Here is a 21,801-nt window from a genome sequence, read left to right as displayed (position 1 = left end):
CCTTCTGAACAGACAACTTCCCCAGCTCTGTTCCAGAGTGCCAAGTCCTTTCACCAAGAGAATGGATGCCTTGTCTCTTTCTTGGAAAGGGATGTTTCTGTATGTTTGTCTTCCTCTACTTCTGAGAGTCTTGCACAAGGTTATGTGGGACACATCCAAAATCTTGCTGATGACTCCCTTTTGGTCCAAACAGCACTGGTTCCATCTTCTCTTTCACCAGGCCAGGGGTAATCATCACAGGTTATCTCACAAGATGCATCTTACAACACAAGACAAGGGTTCTCTCATTCACCCTCACTTGTCCACACTTCGACTGACACTTTGGGTGATAGTTGTTTGATTCCTTTCAGGCATCAATTTTCAGAGGAGGTACTTCATGTTTTCCATGAGGCCAGAAAACCCACTACTTGAAAATCCTATGTGGATAAATGGTAAAAGATTTTCTATTTGGCATTTCATGCCGGACCTGGACCGTTTTTCTGTGGGGATCCCTACAGTCTTTTCTTTATTTGTGTGAATTGATCAGTTTTGATCTGGCGTATTCGTTTGTTAGTCAGCCATTCCAGCCTGTGTGCCTCTGAGTCCACCTTTGGCTTCTAGTTTTGAAGTCAAGCAATTCCTAATATATGTCCTTCATATCAGGCCTGTAGGAAAGCTTATTTCTTCTTCTTGAGACCTTAATTTTGTTCGTGAAGAATTGTCTCAGTCCCCTTTCAAGCCCTGTTTTTCTACATCTCTGCAGCATTGTACTTAGAAAACTGTATTGTTGATGACTCTTACTTCTGCCAAGAGGGTTTCTGAACTCCAGGCTCTCATGGTGGTTCCTTCTTTTTTGTTTTTTTCACAAGGACAAGGTGTCACTTCATACCAATCATTTTTTTTATGCCTAAGGTGGTTAGTGATTAGTGTTTGAACCAGTCCATTCATTTTACCTTCTCCACAGACTTCTAACGAGGTGTACTACACACCTTGGATTTACATAGCTCCGGTATTATTTGAATAAGAAAAAAACATATCAGAAAATCTGAGCAACTTTTTTGTCTCCTTTCATGCCAGTAAATTGGATTTGACATTGACAAAAAATGTCCTGGCTAGGCATATTATAGAGTATCCACAGCATACTTTAAAATTTTCTGTTTTGGAACAAATATGTCTTGAAGGGACCAGGGATGGACCTGTTGAGTTACTTCTTGAATACAAGGAGGAATTACTCTGGCAATTGAGATGCAATGCTACCAACAATTATGGATTAAATGACACATTATCCATTTCAAGTTATTTAAAACTTAAGTCCGATTTTCACTTGTAGTTACATAGAATAAACATGTACTGGTTGCATTAATGTAAATTTGCATTTACTGCATTTACCATGATTTTGGTTACAATGTTTTTATTTATATTTAGGTTAATTTATTGAATTGTTAATTACTCGTTACAACATTTTATAAATGTTGCTAGAATATTGAGTATGTCCTAACTAGTAATTAGTAATATGTTTGGAATAGGAGGCTGTGTTTTAAATCTTAGTGTTAGGTTTTAACCAGTTGGTATGTATAATTTAGACATGTGATAGGAGTATTTTTGTATTTAATGAGATGTTTAATTTTAATTATTCTGATGAAGTCTTGGGGTGAACGCCTGACAAAAGCGCTTAATTCAATAAATTAAGTTTAGTGGTTTCAAAGTCAGCTCTGTGGATTTATTGCTGGATTTGACATTGTCTAAGCAAATCATCTCCTCTTGGATCACAAAAGCCATTTCCTTTTGGTATACTGTTCATGCCAGGCAGCTTTCCTCTTCTGTTCATGCTCATTCTACCAGGGTAGTAGCCTCTTCTGATGCCTTTTTTCAAGGGTCTGGATACTAGATCCAAGTTGGAAGGTGCTACTTGGTCTTCTGTCCCAAGCATTGTAAGTTGGATGTCATTTCCAGGGCTAGACCAGGATTTGCTAAGGCCATCCTTCATGGGTTTGTGGAGGGCTTTTCTCTGCCTTCTTCCTCCCATGTTTTCCAGTAGCTTTTGTCCTTTCTCAGGTATAAAGAATATTTCTAGAGTGATAAGGAAGGGCATAGTACAGTTTTATGAGATCTTAACCTTAACCGTAGATGTCCTATTTGTCACTGTTACTGTAATTGGTCCCTCCCTCCAGCCCCTATTGTTTTCTGTTGTCTTACTTCTGGCCGAGAAGTCCCTATTCCATCCTTATCTCCTTGTTCCCTTCCTGGATCTGCATATTATTGTTTCTCTTAGGTTGCTTTGGTTCTCCTGGGACATTTCAGTTCTGAGGATTAGGTGTCTGTACGTCATATATGTACCTTACACATTGCATGTTGGACATATGTCTGACATGTGACACCTGGAAGATATAAGGGCTTTGGTATGCTGGCTGGATGATACACTGTCCTCAGGAGGATATCCCAAGAGTAAAGAATAGTGTAATGGTGAGAAGTAGGACTTCTGCTGTTATGGTAAGATCTTACATAACTGTACTTTCCTGATTATTGAATTTTGCAGTGTTCTCATACTAACATCTGACCATTGTCGTCAACCTATAACTGTGTCACAGACTATTTAAATTTCATTAAAGGGTTAAATGAAGAAAAAATTGCTTAATGCACGTTATTTTTTAATGAAGATATAGTTAATGATAACATGCCCTTGAGGGCTTTTAAACGTAAGACTTGTAAATGGTATGTATGAGCTGCTGTGTTAATATGTACAAGACAATTTTCCTTGACATTTGCTTTAAATGCTTTTTATGGCAGATAACATTTCCTGTAGGCTGCTGCTGAAAGTGGATTTTGCATTAGAAATCCGTTCCAGTCTTTGGATGAGTAAAAGTGATTTTCTTGTTTTCTAGGAGTAGAAGCACTGGTTGGTTGGCTACTGGATCACCCAGATGTTCAGATCTCAGACCTTTCAGATGCCGAAAGTGTGTCAGATGAATATTCTGATGATGAAATTGTAGAAGATATTGAGGAAGCTGAATCTGCATTTTCTGTGGTTAGTGAGAACTTTTATGTAGATAGTTAACATTATAAGCCAGTAGTATAATAATAATGTTGGTTTTCCCTTGTAAAGCAGAACCCGTCGAAAGGAACATTGTTTTATTTCAGAACTTGGTTCAATGCTATTGCTACAGAGAGAATAACCCAGATTTCTTGAACTGTACACTGACTTTTAGTCCTTCATCACCAGGACTAGCCAAAAATGTTATAATTTGTCCACCAATCTCCTGTCTTGCTACTTTCCTCTCAGTATAACTGCTCCTTTTTCTGATGATTGTATCTTAAGTTTGGATTTAATGGTGCAGCACTTGGATAGCTAGTAATATAACAAAAATACTTAATTCTGAATACATTTATCTTATTTGCTGCTCACTTGTACTTTTAGTTATGCATATGTTCGAAGTTGGACCATTTAATGTTCTTGTAGCAGGCAAACTGCTGCTGCATACAAATTTTACAAATCACATACTTGGCTGCATCCATCTTGTTAAAGAACAGAGTTCATATCAAGTGCTTTTGGTACATAGTTCTGTGAATGAATACTGAAATGTTAGAATCAATGTCACTAGTTGTGAGAGCTGCACATACATGAATAAAGGGTCATTAGTCTTTGAGACCATTTTCCTGCTATCAGAGACTGCTTAAGTGAAGTATTTTAACACTTTCCATTAAATTAAATGACAATTCTGTATGAAATTATTTCTTATAACTGACATTTGAATTTCTGTTGTGTGGTCTTTTTTGAAAGTGTTGCAACCTTCAGAATTGCAACTGGAGTTCTGTTTTACCTGATTTGTAATTGCACTGTATGTCTGTTGCTGGGGGGGGGGTAATCTTTCCATATAGGTAACTATTTCTGTTTCTCCAAGATTTTTAAACCATGTAGTTGGCATATTTGGGTAAGTGGAGTATGAAATGATACAGGAGTCTCTATCCTCACTACTAAAACATTGTTTTTAAGTGTTTTTTTTAATTATTGTCAATGAAAGTACAGTTTTACATTGAAAGTGCATTTGTGGTCCTTTAGCTTTGGTTGTTAAGCATTTGTTCATTAGGACTTTGTTTTTTGACACAAGTCCTAATTTTTGTTATAAGGAGCATGGAAGCATTCTGTTTAGTTACTTGCCAGGTAAAATTCCTTCATTCTGTCACTCATTAATTCATGCTCTAGTGGGATCCTTTTTAGGCATTCTCATTTAACGCATTATCTTCATATTAACGACTTCTCAGTTGTAATGAGCATCCAAAAAAATAAAACTTCTTAACTTCTGGAGATGGTCCGTAGAAAGGGATCTAGTTCAGGTGATCATTTTTGTAAAATGCTGAATTTAACATAGTTGAGACCACATTACCAACATTTTAAAAATCAAAAGCAGGCTAACAGGAGAAATAATGTTTTTTGCAGGGGGTAAACTACCCTGCACACCTGACACCTCCTGTTAAATATGTATACCAGGTCCAGTATCACAGCAGTGAGAAAAAGAGCAAATGTTCTGATCCCCACTGTACTGCAGTTGCAGTACATGCATGACAGCTTTTTAAAATGCTAATCACATTCTCAACTGTATGCATTTTGTTGTTTTAAAAACACAATTGTGAAGGTGACCCCTAGAAAGACGTGTCCAATAGTGCTTCACTTAAAAAGTGAAAATTGGTTCTTACTTTTATCTCTTCAGTTAAAAATAAGTAAATCTGTTCAGCAGTGATCTTAAATTAAATAGCACCACGATATTTTATTTTGCCCAACCCAGCTTAGCAGCTTGTCCATGAAGATGGGTAAGAGAAATGGTCCAAGAACATGCTTACTTGTCAGGAAACCATGTAGAGTGCCGACCCTAGCACTGTCTGTGAGTTTGGGTTTTTTAGATCACCAAGGTAGAATGAAATGGAGTGATACTTGCTAAACTGGAGGAGAAACTGACTCTAGCTCAGATAGCCACATTGATCACCAGGCTTGAAACAAAAAGTGAATCAGTTGATTGCAGAGGCAGCCAAGGCAGAACTGGAAAAAGTGCATTCAGTTCACTTTTAAAGCCACTGACACATAACAAGGAGAAATATAAGAATTCATGCATACAGTGACAGAAAAGTCAAGCCAGGACCGAAGAACTGGAATAAAAACTAATTGAACTGCAATACAGAGCTCCTGCAATTTGCAGGAATCCCCAAGCATGAAGAATGGAAAGACTGCAGGGTTTATTCTAAAACAGGTCTTCAAATGGTCCAATATCTCAGAAGAGGAAATTCTTCTTGAAACAGCCCACCATATTGTTTCCTAACAGAGCGAGTTCTACAGCTTCTCAGCAGATTTGTAGTTTTTGCCTCATATGCAGTTGTGAAAATATTTCTGTCCTGCTATGGAAAAAAGTTAATATAATGATATGCAATTTGTTCTGTGAGCAAGGCTTTTCATTTCACATGAAAATGAAGCACCACACCTTTGTTCCAGCTTTGAAGATATGCTGGGCACTGAATTTGAAATGTAGAGTGATATACTTAGTTTCCTTCAAGATTCTCTTTCCAAGAGGTGCTGAAACAATTTACACATGTAAGAGGCTAAGACGAAATTTCAGCAGTGGTCAAAAGACAGAGCCTAATCAGCTGACAGAATGGCTACCTGCTGAGTTGGCTCTGAGGAGAAGAATTAAGACTAGTGAGGACAGAGGGAAAAGGAAGAGCCTGTTGAGCTGTTTTGAAAGAAAGTAGTGGTCTCTGAAAAGCTGTCTTGGTGTTAAAGTTGCCAAGTTGTATATTCATTTCTATCCAAATACATCATCTGTAGCATTACTGTTGGTGATTGGCTAATCTTGTATGTACTTGCTTTTTCTTGTGTACATCTTAAGCCATGTCACATTTGCCCAATATTTTGCTTAAATAAAAATACAAAAGATACAAGAAGATACAAAAAAATGACATGCACTTTCAAACCTCCATCCTCTTTTAATTTACAATGCAGACTAATGACTGGCAGACAGATCAAGTATGTATTTTTTTCTCATCTCTGTTTGACCCCTTGTCACATTTCCCAGATTTTTTGCTTTAATAAAAACGTTCATGAAAAAAATATTATAGTAAGCCCACACAATCATATATTCTTTGAAAAAAAAGAAAGCATTCCCATGCAAATAGGAGCAGAAATGCCAAACTGATGGACTGCACCTGCAGTTATTTCCTTTTCTAAAGCTAAGGTTAACTATGATAATGTGCATGTTATAGAATTTGTTCCCACTTACACAGATTGCTGCCTGTTTTCTGGATCCCATTTTCATGTGTTAAAAACAACTTGCATGCTTTCATTGAACATTAATTTTAACTTTAAGAAAAAGTGCACTGTTAAGTAAAAAAAAATAAAATAAATTACAAGTGGTTATGTTTAATTCTATAAAGAAATGAGATTGCTGTAAAAGCAACTACTTATATTGACTATTTATTTTCCACAGTTTCAAACTTCATATCTATCTTTACTTTTTACTTTCACTGGATTGCTTGCCAGTATCACTTTGAATTTATTACTTTACTTTGTAGATTTCACTCCAAACGCACTGTTTCACTGAACTGCTTGCCGTTATCCCATTGTACATTGCAGATTTCACTTAAGACACATCGTTCAGATAACTCAGGATTAACTGCCCACACTCAAATGCTGGATGTCGTTAGCCAAAAGAATGAGCTAATAAAAAAAATAAAAAAACCTAGTTGCTTTGCAAATGCAAGAAAAAGTTAACAGCTTTACTTGTTTTTCAGGATTTGGGCTTAAGTATTTTGCTTAAAAACTTGTCTATAGCTTTAAACTAAGAAACTTAATCACCTGGATATCTTACAACTAGTGAATTCTTACTTTACTATCACTGGAATATACAAATGTTACTGAAAACACCTGTAACCTCACATTTAAAGTACCTCATACTACATACTTTACAGAATCACTTTACTAAACAACATGCAGTTTACATCAGGAAACTTTTATATAAATATTAATAAACACAAAAACTGCTTTTCTTACAGTCTCTTCTTCACTCCATTTCTACTTTTGAACATCAGCAGCAAAGTGGGGTTTAGATTTTCAGGTTTTCCCACCATTTTAACACAGTCAGCCACTTCCTGTATTTTTCCTTTACTTCTGCTTGTGGAACTTGAGTTCACAGGTCTATACCACATCTAGTGGGATTGATGCTTTACAGTTCTCCCATTTACTGACTAATTTTATTTTATTGCTGGTCTTCCTGATCATCTTAAGCACCACACATTAGTATCTGGTTCAAGTCCAGGGTACTCCTGATTCTTCTAGTCAGCTCCTGGGATATTTTCTGCTTAGGTAAGCATATAATTTGGAACCGTGTAAATTTGTCTTTTACAACCCAGCCCAGCAGCCCAGGATAACTCTTTATTAACTTTGATTTTATTCAGCCTTTCTTATCTTGTTACCATGTGAAGCCTGTGTATCTTACAACTAAGAAAGTGTTTGCTAGGTTTAATATCTTTAATATGAACAGCATTCATTGATAAGACTTTCCCAAATGATGTTTAAAATACCCCCGACTGCATGCTATACAAAATTGCTTCATGGTGTAACATGCAAGTTACATAATGTACATTTTATGCAAATAGTAATTAAAAATGATTTAGATAAAATTAATCCATTCTTTTCAATGTCTTCCTAAGTTTTAATGACATAAAGTGGGATATATGCTTTACAAGTCACCTGTCAGTTTAACAGTCATCAAAATTCTAATCTTTTTCAGACACACTTTACAGAGCCACATTTTGCAAGTTACTTCCTATATAAAATGACATTAATGCTTTATAGTATCCTATTTATTCTGCAATTCCCCAGTGTTTCTGGTCTTCCTGATCATCTTCGTCTTCCAAAATCAGTATCTAATTCAAATCCAAGGTACTCCTGATTCTTCTGGTCAACTCTTGAGCTTTTTTCTGCCAGTCAGGCATTTTTCTTTGGAACAATTGAAAATGTTTCACTGTCAGTGCCTTTCTATGGGTTTTATTGTCAGAATATTGACAGAGTTCCCTTCAGCTTGCTGGTTAATTCTTCATTGGCTTAACTTGACTCTACAATATGTTCTTCGTCCAAACACGCCATCATCCAGGAAAAAATATTCTAAAGACTGTTAAATATAGCAACTTGAATCCCATCAATGCCTCTCAGCATTCTATGATTGCAAGAATAAACGTGCTATACAGGAAGTAATCATTTTCTGTAAACACTATGACATCTGCAATGTTTAATAGTTTTCCTTTCTGCCAGTTTTGTCAGTAGCAGCTCTTTCTGCTGGTATGATTGCATCTTTACTATTATAGGTTGTGTCTGCTTTCTGATTATTGTAGCCTCACAGTTAACAAATCCTGCTGTGGAGCCTTAGTTCAGTAAGTTGTTTGTACATTCATTTCACTTATCCAGTCTATTCCTTCCAGATTCCCTGGTGCAGCAACAAATCTTTGGTTTTCTCTTTGTGCTGTGTGTTCTAACTCTTTTACAAACAGTGATTATGAAGACTGTTTTTTCTTCATTTCAGCAGTTTTTATCAGCACATCTGAATAGCTACACAACTTTTTCTTTTTACAGCCTTTGTCATTTGACTTTGTATATTCCTGCAGTGTGTTCTTATTGTAAACACCTCTGAGTGCATTCGATTTTTTTCCCTCTGAATTACTGGAAGCCATCTCCTGTACTAAACTACAATTGAAACTTCTAGTATGGTGTCACTATGAAAGGTTGCAGAACTCTACAGAGAAAGCAAAAAAAATTACAAAAATGCTATCAAGAAAAGGTTTAAAAAGAACTAGAATGGCTTAATGTGGATGCCAGTGAAAAATAAGAGGGGAGCTTCTGCAAGTAAAGGAAAGAGGCAGTAAATGATGGTAGAGCAGGAAAAAAATAATCCTTGAGACCATATGTCTAGAAGTAAAGGAAATGAGAACCTGAAGGAGTAAACAAAAAATGGACATACAGCAGTGATGCATGACATCATTTCTGAGAATGAAGAGTTTAGGCCACATACAGGAACCATGGAGGCATGGCTAGAGAGATGCAGAGGACAGAACCTGGCTGAAAAATATCAAAATTATGAGAATCCCAGAAAAAAACACAACAGAAGGGCCTGTTGTAATGCAGTACAAGGCCTAATTGTACAGTGGACTGGAATACCAGAACCCCAAATCCTGATTGAAAGAGCACATAGGACAGCATGGCATCCAGGCAGTCAAGAGGGAAAGAAGGCATGGCCGGTGGTAGTAAGATTTCAGACTGGGCATAGGGGAAAGCCACATCTATGCAGAACAGGACTTCTCATTTGAGACCGACAGGAAAATAAATTTTCTTTGCATGATCTTATCACAGGGGTAAAAAAAAAAAAAAAAAGCATAAACTTGGAGACTTCTTTACCCAGCGATCTTCAGAATGTTCTTGTAGCAATCAATAAAAACATTCACAGACATTTGTGAATGAGTGGGATTACATGTTTAAATGCTGACTAAAGACCAGGTCTAAATACATCTAAGTATTAAGCCTATACTGACAAAAAAGCAACACATTTTATAATCTCTTAATATGTACGTATGCTTTTTTAATGTGGTTGTATATAGGATTTTATATGCAGAGTCACTTTAAATTTTAATTAATTCTAATTAGTTTAAATTGGATCTTCTCTTTGATTGGGCTGTGATGTTTTGAAATATTTGAGAGTCATTGATTTTAACATTGTCTTACACAGTGAGGAAGGGATTCTTCCCAAAAGCTTTGTGGATTTATAATAAACCTGCTTTACTTGTGGATTTTTACAAACTTGCCTTACTGACTCTGTGTCCGTTATCTGGAATTGCTTTTGCTGCTTGTTTGGATTATTGTATTCCAAAAGTTTACCTCCCTGCTGGTCCTTTTTTTTTTTGGAGAATCATTTTGCCTCATAAGGTGGATCTACATGATCCTCTGAACACTGGTCCTTCCTTTGACCACCTCTTCTTGGATTTGGCTTCACAGCAGGCTTCATTTGAGCAGTCGTGGGCTGTTGACCGCAAACCTACTGCCTTACAGCAGCAACAGCCCACTGAGGACTCAGGTTCATCCTCCCCTGAGGCACCTAAGAGTAGGGCGTGCAAGAGGAATCATTTAGACTTATTGGATGAGTCCATTACATCAGACACTGATTCAGTTGGTAGAAAAGGCTTGTCACAATCCCCTCCTGAAGACATGTCCTTTGGTGAGATACTGGGAATCCTGGCCAACTGAATCCTCCTCTCAGGATGAAGTAGTCCTGTATGAGGCATATAGGACAGCCCCTTCTAGTTCCTAGTTGGTCTCTTCTGCTGACAGAATGGTTGGGTTGGCATGAGGCAGTCCCCAAGAAGCCCAATAAAATGCTTGGACCCCTAAAAACAAAAGTTTTTGCACTAAGACCCTGCATGTGTATTCCATCATTAATGCAGTCGCCAACAAAAAAGAACCATCATAGAACTGTGCTGTTCATTTGCTCAACTAGGAGTCTGTGGCCATGGATAGACCAGAGAAGTGGGCATATGCATCCGGTACCTTCACTTAAAGCTGAGAACAATGATGTTCATATGACCAGGTTCCTGAGGGAACTAGCACAACAAGCCTAATTCACAGAAAGCTAATATGTCAGTCATAAACAATATTGCCAACCTATCCATGCACTTTCTTTACAGCGAGGCAGATGAGGTACAGAGGGCAACTAGAGCAGACATTGCTATGAGATGCCATGCCTGGCTGCACCTATGCAATTTTGCAGACAGCTTTAAAGCATCCTTCACGAATGCTCCATTCAGGGGAACCATCTTGTTTTGTAAGACTGTTAAGGAAAGCATTCAGAAGTCTGAGCAAGATGCTGTCTTCAGTGGGAGTGAAATTTGAGTCACTACCATACAGATTTGTTAAGAACCAAAAGGATGATCAATCACTCTGGTTTCACAAGTCCCACAATCAGTGCAACTCCACTTCTGACAGGAATGGACATGGCATGGACATGGCAGAGATGGTCACATCACCAGACACAGACCCAGTGGCTGATGGGTTCTGCAGAATCTGGGTTTCCAGGGTCTCTTCTCTGACAGGTGACCACAGAATCCCTGAAGGGTTGCCTGATTGTCCCACCTTGGAGGCAGTCAGGGAACGCATATGCCTTTACCTTCACTTATAGTTCACATCACCGAAGACAGACCTGGAGGTTATTACATTCCATTTTTAGAACCCCTCAACTTCCTGTTTTCAGATTTTCCACCCAGTCAGGCAAACACCAATATGTCAGCGATTCTGTCTCTGTTACAAAAAACAGCCATCCAAGACATCCCATCAAACTACCACAGGTCAGGGCTGTATGCTTACTTATTTTTGGTTCTGAATAAAACAGAGGACCTCTGGCCCATTTTGTAACTGAGTCTTCTAAACTCTCGTGTCAGAAAGACCCACTTTTGAATTGTTAGTGTAATCCATTCTTACATGTTTAAAGAAGAAAGAATAAATGTGCTCAGTAGATCTCCACGATGTTTACCTTCACATAAAGATTCAGCAGGAATTCATGAGATTCCGATACATCTGCTTAGGAGCCAGCCATTACCAATTCAGTGCCTTGCTATTTGGTCTCACCACAGCCCCAAGGATGTTCACCAAAAGCATGATAATTGTAGCAACTCATCTACGATTTCAGAGATTCACAATTTTACCATATCCAGATGACTGGCTCTTGACTGCTGCATCCAAAGAGTCCTTCCTTCAGGCAAAAGGTAGTCTTCTCCAGCTATGTGGATCCGTACTAGTTTCCATAAATTTAGCAAAATCCAACTTGATTCCCAGTCAGCTTTTAGGTTTCTGGGGAATCTCTTAGGGACATCAATTCCATAAGTCTCCCTTCCATTCAAAAGGATCTTACAACTGAGACAAGCAGTCCAAGTTCTTCTAGATACAGACCATCCTCCAGTGCAGTCTGTATTGAGAGCATTGGAATTAATGGCAGCACCTTTACTCCTGGTTTACTTTGCCCAGTATCCACTTGAGTATTCTACAATTATTTTTTTCAATCTCATTGGTATAATAGAACCACAAAAGGAAGGCACAGTCTTCAAATAAACAAGTTTACTCTCTTTTCAAACACACTCTAGCACCTCAGCTGTTAAGCCTTCAAGGAGTACAAATGTAATGCAACTTCCCTCACCCTATATATACTCACTCAGTCAATTAAACAATTAATTAAATCAGATACTTCCAGTTAAGTTTTGCGTTTAAACCCTTGGGAACCAAGGTATCAAATTTCAAAGTAAAAAGTGTTTCTTTATACAACAATTTTTCTTCTACTGCTACAGGGTCTAAAAAAATAGATCCCACTTGTTCTGAAACGCAACCTTGTAACAGTTTAAAATTAGTTGCATGAAATTCTTTAAAGTGGATAGCTAAAGGACTATCACAGTTAACTTTTTAAATGTCCCTTATATGTTCTTGAAGACGCACTTTACACTTTAGTTTACTTTCACCTACATAAAACTATACACAATTCCTTCTGTATTGCAAGTGTAACCTCTATTTGGAAATAAATTGCAGAATAGTAGGAAAGTTCTTTACAACATGAAAACAAATAGAACATTTCCCACCCCTAAAAATGCCATATCTTAAATAATCTGTCTATGTATTCACAGAAAGGAGAAAAGGTGCAATTACATCTAAGAAACAGTTATCCACACCTCAGTGAACCTCCAGAAAACAGCTGGCTGTCACGGGCATAAAACAGTTTTAATGCAGCAATGAAAGCACACACACTTTTCATCCTCAACTTCATCGGATACAATTAAAAACCCTAATCACATGCCTTAAATAATTCAATTAAATACAAATTCACCAATAAAAGCAATACATCCCTAAAATTAACATTTCATAAACTCTATCCACAATTCATATTACTTCTGCTCACATTAATAACTTGATTAAAAACAACAATCCTACACTTTATGAATTCTTTTAATAAACAATAATCAGTGTTACTCCCTACATCATTATATATAAAACATCTTTCCTAAGGGTAATAAATCCTAAAATTACTTGGTATTTAAGCTTATAATGTTCATAAAGTGCTATCTGTGTGCCCTCTAATGGCTCTAATTTATATTGCTACTTCATCAAATAAAATGTTTGCAATGCCATATTTTGAATAAACTTAATACAATAAATATCACATTTTTATAAAATTTTGTAAACATTATAGTCTTGCCGCTCTCAGGTTTAAAACTGCGGCCAGGGACAAACCATCATTTAGTCCAGGGAACCTACTGGCTTCTAAGAAAATCTGCCAGTAAAGTTCCCTGTATTCTATTTTGGTTTCCCACATACCACCCCTCAAGTCTCTTTGGATCTCTACGTAAAAAACAGCTGAAAAACACCAAAACTGAAAAAACACAGAAACTGTAATGGTATATCCAAAGGCTTGAAAATACGGACACCAAATATTAGCGCTTTCATTCACTTTTATTTCCTTGTGAACTTCTTCAGAAATGATAACACTCCACTCACATCCTTTTTTATATACAAATTAATTAGTCACATGATAAATGATGCAAACCAAAAAAGACACGCAAGGTGGATCCAGTGCAAGGCTCAAACCAAAAATGTCAAAACGCACAAAACAAGCCAGCACAAAGGTTAAGGCAAGAAACAGAGAAACTGCAAACCTCTCGTCCATTAAGATTTCGCGTAAGTGAGCACCTTAGTGCTATCAGAACTAAAAAATCAACAAATGCCCTATACAAGCATACTTTGATTCACCAAACTGCCCAATTTCAATTCACTATCATTGATAGGATTCAGCTGCCGAGGTTCACCAAGGCAGGCTGGCATGATAAACTCAATAATATGGAAGCATTATGGATTACAAAACTGTGTGCTTTGTTCAAACCTGGGTTAAATGAATGTGGATAAAGCAATATGTTGATACTATATATTTATACACTTATTGCTGTACTTTTGGGTTTGAACTGAGCGTATTTTCCCTATTTTGCTGGGGACTAATGTGATCTATAATATGTAATATGATTACATTTATTTTTGTCATGATTTTCTGTTTTGAAGAAATGTTTATACTAAACAAAAATCTTTTTCTTTTTCTTGGTCACATATCCCTTTAAATCATTCAGTATATAAGGAACATCAGTATGCATCGTTTTAACTTTTTCTTTCTGCACTGAAGAAGGCCATTACATTGGCCGAAACCGGTTTGCAGTTTCTCTGTTTTTTTATTTTCGTTTTTCAACATGCCACAGTAAAGTAGTTTTTTGCTTGCCTTAACCTTTGTGCTGGCTCGTTTTGTGCGTTTTGACATTTTTGGTTTGAGCCTTGCACTGGATCCACCTTGCGTGTCTTTTTTGGTTTGCTCCATTGTCTCTTCACACGCTGGGGACGCCTGGTTGGAATGGCAGCAAGATTTGTGGCTGGATACATAATGCTGACTTCTTTATGTAGTTTCCATTTTTATTGGATTATTTAACTATTTGCAAGTTTGGGCTTATGAAGGTGATTCCCTTTTTCAATACTGGTAGCTGTTGGTGCCACTTCGTTGGATTCGTTGATTCACGTGGAATTCCTTTTGGGAAGCTGATTTTTCGTCTGCCCTAATAGATGATTTATTTTTACATTTACTCTTGATGTGACCATTGGGTTTGGCCTTTTTTGTGTTTTAGTAGTGCTATATTCATCTTTTTGGGTATGTATTTTATACACGAACGACGCCAGATGCCATTTTGAATCTCTTTAGTCGTGTTGGGTTAATTATCTTCACTAAAACACCACTTTTTGCCATCTAAATGACTGGGACCATCTAGTTTATTTATCCGAAGGCTTATCGACCATTTTGGTGTTATATTTGGATTTATGTTTGTGATTTCAACAGGGAAATGGACATTGGGGTTGAACTTAATGGATGAAGGTGAATCTTTTTTTCAACAATGTTTGCCAATGGTGTTACTTTGTTGGATTCGTCGGATGTACGCTAAATTCTCTTTGGGGAAGCTGGTTTCTTATTTGCCTTAATAGGTGACTTATTTATACATTTGTTCTTGATATAACCATCAGGTTGGACTTTTTGGGTTCACTGGAGCTATATTCACCTTTTGGGGCATGTATAATATATATATATATATATATATATACCAATGACGCCAGACGCCATTTTGAATTTTTCTATGTCATGTTTGGTTACTTATTTTTACTAAACACCATTTTTTTACCATCTAAATGACTGAAACCATCTAATTTAGTCATCCGAAGGCTTATTAACCATTTTGGTGTTGGATTTGGATTCATGTTCGTGATTTGAACAGTGAAATGGGCATTGAGCTTGAATTTAATGAATGACTCTATTTCTGTGGGTTGCACATCAGTTTTCTACTGACTGGGGTTGTGCATGGGATAATGCTTACTATCAATATTTTATCATAATTTTTGCGGTATGGTAATCATCATTTGTATACTGTTTTTTACATATTGTGTTGAGATTTATTCTACAGTATACAACTACAGTATATAGCTGTTTACAAGGATTACATCACTGTGTCAGTCATTTTAGTTAGGGATTACATCCTGGCTGTTTTCAGCCAGTTGTCAGATTGATTGCAGGGAATTTAATACTATATTTACACTTATTCTGAATCTTTATGGGTTTGCTTGGCATTTTACCTCCTACTGGTATGTTTGAATTCTGAACTAACATACATATATTTATATATTTTTTTCTATTTTGCATACTTTTTTGTTCAGGATCAAATGGTTTGTACTTGACACAGGAGAGTGATAGATGGCATCTATATTTGTCTTAAGTATTTATCCTTGAATTTTACATCACTACCAGGCTTTATCCTATCAGTTTCGGTACCTCCTTTTATAGCATCTACAATTTGACATTCTCTATAACTATCATGATATTTTGGTCATTGACAGCAGTCCTATTTGTTATATGGTAGAGACCCATACTGATTGTATTTTTTACTACATATACTGGTTTCTAATGCAACAATGGGTCTTGCCACATGTGGTTCATAATTATTAACATCTCTTCTTAATATATCCCTCTTTTGTTTCAAGTTCTATTAGGTTTGTTTTAAGTTGAACTAGTTTTCGCATCCATAACTGACTTTTGTCATTTTTGGCAACTAAAACCAAGTGGTAGAGACGAATGTCGACTACATATTGGATTAGTAGACCAGTTTGCAGGAACTTGATGTTCATGATAATTAGGGGCAATTGTTCTGATCGTGATCTACACATGAGTTGGCACCTATACTATTCCCAGCGGCTGAGACGAATGTCGGCTGCCAGTGGGATTTAACAGATGTCCTTCAAGGATGCATCTGCAGTCCTTACAAATGGGTTGTCCTGTCGTCAGGCAGCCCCTCGGTCGGCCGGATTCCAAAGTCTGGGTCTGGCCTCGGCTGGTGTCGCACTTCACCCGACGTCATAGCTGCAGTTCTTCGGGTATAAAGGCATCAGCCGACGCCATTTTCCTCAGTCTTTCTTGCGCAGAAGCTGTTCGCAAGTGCCGGTCGGTCAGATCCAGAGATTACTACTACCGAATACTACTAAGACTTCTAAAAGCTAAGTACCCGTGGACTCTTTCTTGCCTCAGCCGATGTCAGAAAAAGTGAATAACTGTTTAACTTGTGGGAAACAAATACCTCATAAAGATTTCCACTCTTACTGCTTACCTTGTTTAGGCCCAGACCACGGCGTAGCAGCTTGTTTAGCCTGTGCTTCTTTCAACCGACGGACGCTTAGGCGTCGGTCGGAGTTGCTGAACAGTTTTTCAGCTCAGATTTTATAATGCCGTCGGATCCTCCGACTTCACAAGTTGTTAAACGCAAAGAAAGGACCGACACTCGCGGTCCGGTTTTAACAAAACCGGTTAAGCAAACAGCGAGTGTCTCGGTTTCGGCGAAACCGAGCAAACGGTTCTATCTTCAGCCGAATCCATGACTACTACCGAGGCCCCTTCTAACCTGGTTGAATCGGCCTCTGAAATTCAACCTGCTACTGTGGTTTCACAAGAATTATCGGACACCATCCCTTTGGATGTTTCAACCCCTGCGTGGTGCTGCTAGGCCGCCTGCAGCCATGTCCATAAAGGCCTTTGCCAGGGCTAAAGCAGCCAAAACTTCTAAGTCTGTGTTTGTTAAGCCCCCCTCTCACAGGCCCAGTTCCAGTTCCCAAATGCTCACTCTGGCAGAGGATCTCATCTCTTTAATAAGGGGATCCCAACCTCATCCAGACAGGGTCTCTCAACCTCCTCCAGAAAAGAGACCTAGAGCAGAGCCCCCTGAGCCAGTGTCCTCAGATGATTCTTCTGATGATACAGACAATACAGACCATCCAGAGGCTCCTTTTTCAACTTATGAAGACTCCGATGCTGAGGAATCGATTCCTTCTGCCTCTCCACCAGAGGAATTTTCCTTTGAAACCTTACATGCCATGAGGCGCAGTTCCAATGGCAGGGGCAAGATTTCTCAGATTCAAGGAAAAGGCTTAGGACTTTTTTGCATTTACCACAACATAGGCCTTTAGCTATTCCTCCAGTTCTTCCTGTTGTAGATGATGCATTTAATGATGCTTGCACTGCTCCTGATACTTTGCCTCCAGCCCCTGCTAAGCCCGATAGGTTCTACAGGGTCCCGGACACACATCACCATTTATACAAGGCTCCTTTTGCAGATCCGAGACTATCTCCCAGGGGCCTAAGGCAGTAGCCGACCTCAGTTAAAACCCTCTCCCCTCTGAAAGGGAATCCAGGTCCTTAGAGAGATGGGGTAAAAAAGTATACACCTCTGCTACTCTCTCAGCTAGGGCATTGAACTGTCAGTTTCATATGATCCAATACCAGGAGTTTATGCTTGATCAGTTAACTAAGAAACTGTCCTCTGATGATTCTTTAGATAAGAAATATGTTCTAGAAATGGTGCATAACATTCAGCAGGTTAGTAACCATTCTTTAAAATGTGGCTATGATGCACTGGAGGCTTCCTTTAGATCAGCCATGACTGGCACAGTTATAAGAAGGCATGCATGGTTGAAAGAACAGGTCTTGCGGATCATGTTAAAGCAAAACTATTAGATGCTCCTATGGATAAGGTCAGTTTATTTGGTTCTCCTGCTCAGCAGGTACTGAAGAAAATGGAAGAGAAGGCAAAATCTGTACAAACAGTTAAAGATTTCTTACAGGTTCAGCCTCCAAGGTTTAGCAGGAACTGGCCTTCCAAAATTGGTCCTTTCCAGACTCCTCTAAAACACAGAGAGGCAGGAATAGGCGTTCAAAGGCAGAAATCAATCCAGAGGAGGTGCCTACAGGGACGCCAGTGGCAAGGTAACAACCAGCGAGGCACAGACACAACTACTACCACTGCAACAGGACAATCACAGTGACTTGGCTCTGGCACCGCCTACCAGGGAACAAATAGCAGCACCCTTAGGCGGAAAGTTAGCCTTATTTTCAAAAAACTGGCACAACATCACAAGAGACAAGTGGATTTTGCAAACTATAGACCAAGGCTGCAGGTTTCATTTCCATACTTTACCAGGAAAAGAGGAATGCCAAACCTACCACCAAATCAAAAGACAGAAGCTCTAAAACAAATAGCTCAATTAGCAAAGATGAGAGCTGTGGAAAGGGTACCATCTATGGAACAAGGAAAGGATTTTACTCCAGACTATTCCTGGTACCAAGAAAAGAGAAAAATTGGAGGCCTATTCTCGACCTGTCCGCTTTAAACACATTCATCATTGTTCCAAAATTCAAAATGCTGACCCTACAGCAACTTCTTCCCATGCTGGGCAAGGAGTATTGGCTGGTGACTCTAGATCTCAAGGAGGCATACCTGCACGTCCCCATATGACCAAATTGCAGAAGATACCTCAGATTTCTTGCAGGATCAGAGCATTATCAATTCTCAGCATTGCCCTTTGGCTTATCTACTGCCCAGAGTGTTCACGAAATGCCTGGCATCAGTAATCGCTCACTGCAGGCTTCAGGGAATCCAAATATATCCATACCTGGACGACTGCCTGATACAAGCGGACAACAAAACAAGCTAACAGAAGACTTGAAAAGAGTCATTTGCATACTGCAAGCCCTGGGATATACAGTCAATATAAAAAAATCAAGACTGATACCATCCCAAAGAATAACCTTCTTAGGTGCAGAATTGGACACAGTAAAACAGATGGCATTCCTAACTGCAGAAAAACAAGAACAACTTCCTCTCTACTTCTTGGCATTAACAAAGCAGAACAAACTAACAGCAAGGAAAGTACTGCAGGCCTTGGGCTTCATGGCATCCTGCATAATCCTGGTCCCTCATGCCAGACTGCATATGAGAAAGCTACAGTGGTACCTGAAGAATTTATGGTCTCAACACAGGCACTGCCTAGAAACCGAAATACCACTAATCCCATGCCTAAAACAAGAGTTCCTATGGTGGGCTCAGGCATGCCAGTCAAACCCAGGTTTGCCCTTCCACAGCATTCAACCAAGCCAAACCATCACAACGGACGCCTCAGACCTCGGTTGGGGGGCCCACATGCTGGACAAGTGCATGCAAGGCTTATGGACTCCAGATCAGCTGCACCTGCACATAAATCAAAAATGCTGGCAGTAAAACTAGCAATCCAGAATTTCAGACCATTCCTCCAAGAAGGACAGTTGATGATAAGGACAGACAACACCACAGTCATGTGGTACATCAACAAACAGGGAGGCACTCATTCATACCCTCTATGCCGGATGGCACTGGACCTATGGAATATGGCTCTGAGCTACAACATTCAGTTACAAGCAATTTTTGTAGAAAACATCCTAGCAGACATATTAAGCAGAACTACCTCGGATGCTCACGAATGGATGCTACACCGGACATCTTCAAGGTCATCACAAGGAAATGGGGACTACCACAAATAGACCTATTCACACCCACTCAATCACCAGCTCAAGAAATTCTGCACCACTTGCTTGGAAGGTGGACTCTCTATCCTTCAGTTGGAAAGGCCTGACAGCATATGCATTCCCACCTCTTCCTTTGATGCACAAGGTGCTATTGAAAATCAAAGAGGAACGTCCAAGGATCATTCTGATAGCTCCAGACTGGCCAAGACAACATTGGTACCCATTACTGAGGAGCATGTCTCGGGGGGGGGAAATGTGGACACTACCCTGATTCCTTTGCTGTTAACTCAGCAACACCCTGCATCCAAACCTGAAAACTCTGCAGCTGACTGCCTGGAACATTACATAGATTTATCCCAAAGGGTTAAAGACATTATCCTTGAGGCCCGCAGACCCTCAACAAGAAGGAACTATGCAGGGAAATGGAAAAGGTTTCTCATTTGGAATACCGACAGGGGCAAAGATGTGTCAAAGGTAGACATTGCCAACATCCTGGAGTATTTGGCAGAGCTTTTCCATACAGGCCTGTCCTATTCCTCCATCAAGATACATGCATCAGCTATTTCTGCAGAATACAGCTTGATCCCCTGTCTTCTCATCCTCTACTCAGGCAGTTTCTGAGAGGAATTAAAAATGTAAAACCTCCTAGGAAACCACCATTACCAGCATGGGACTTGAACTTTCTGCTAAAAAAATTGACACTCCCCTTTGAACCAGCAGCAACAGCAGATCTTCAACACCTATCCTGGAAAACTGCTTTTCTGCTGGCAATTACCTCAGCAAGAAGGGTTTCTGAGCTACAGGCTTTAATGGCAGTACAACCCTTCCTAATCTTCCATCAAGATAGAGTGTCCATGAGAACAAATCCTACATTTATGCCTAAGGTGGTATCCAGAGTGTCTTTAAACCAGGCTATCCACCTACCTACCTTCTTCCCCAATCCACAGAACAGGGGGGAAAGACTGCTGCATACTTTGGATGTACATAGACAGTTGCACTACTACCTGGACAGAACCAAGGGCAATAGAAAAACTAACCAGCTTCTGGTAGCATATGCAACAGGAAGGGAAGGAAAAGCAATTTCAAAACAGACAATCTCCAAGTGGATAGGAAATTGCATCAGATTCTGTTACTCCTACCATGGAAAGCAAACTCCACAGAACATAAGGCCTCATTCTACAAGGGCTACAGCCACTACCACAGCTTTCTTATGAGGAGTGGCTACCAAGGACATTATGGAGGCTGCTACTTGGACCTCCGTGCATACATTTGCCAAGCATTATAACTTACCTTTATACTCTAGATCCCGAGCAGGGTTTGCCACTGCTGTTTTGCAAGGGATCCTAACTACACCATAATTTCTTCTTCCTCCTCCCTAGTTTGGCTATGGTATTCTACCCATTTGTAAGGACTGCAGATGCATCCTTGAAGGACATAGTACAGTTTTGTACCTACCATAAATGTAGATGTCCGAACAGGAATGCATCTGCAGTCACCCTCCTTCCCTTCTGTGGTATTCCTAGGGTATTTGCCCATCTAATAGCTAGCTGGGGGATCTCTTATGGTGTATTTGTTTGTATATATGTACATACATGCTTATTTTTTGTGTTTGCCTTCTACTATTTGGAAACATTGGCATTTATCCAAAATTTAGCTATCCAAGAGGGCAACTGGCATCTGGGGCAAGAAACACTGAGGAAAATGGCTGATGCCTTTATACCCGAAGAACTGCAGCTATGACGTCGGGTGAAGTGCGACACCAGCCGAGGCCAGACCCAGACTTTGGAATCTGGCCGACCGAGGGGCTGCCTGACGACAGGACAACCCATTTGTAAGGACTGCAGATGCATTCCTGTTC

The 21,801-nt window shown here is 39.1% G+C and overlaps 1 protein-coding gene across 1 annotated transcript in view; it reads left to right on the top strand.

Moving 5' to 3' along the window:
- The window catches only part of HERC2 (HECT and RLD domain containing E3 ubiquitin protein ligase 2), a gene marked incomplete in the record, with an annotated part of 3,551,743 nt that overhangs the window by 2,135,843 nt on the left and 1,394,099 nt on the right, over positions 1–21,801 (top strand). Inside the window, 1 exon segment of the mRNA XM_044072055.1 lies at positions 2,862–3,004. Coding sequence (XP_043927990.1) covers positions 2,862–3,004 — 143 coding nt within the window.

Source organism: Protopterus annectens, chromosome 5.part0 (assembly GCF_019279795.1).
Source record: "Protopterus annectens isolate FY-2018-M chromosome 5.part0, PAN1.0, whole genome shotgun sequence".
Lineage (NCBI taxonomy): Eukaryota > Metazoa > Chordata > Ceratodontiformes > Protopteridae > Protopterus > Protopterus annectens.
Note: the sequence above shows the minus strand (reverse complement) of the source record. Positions and strands in the feature narration are given on the sequence as shown.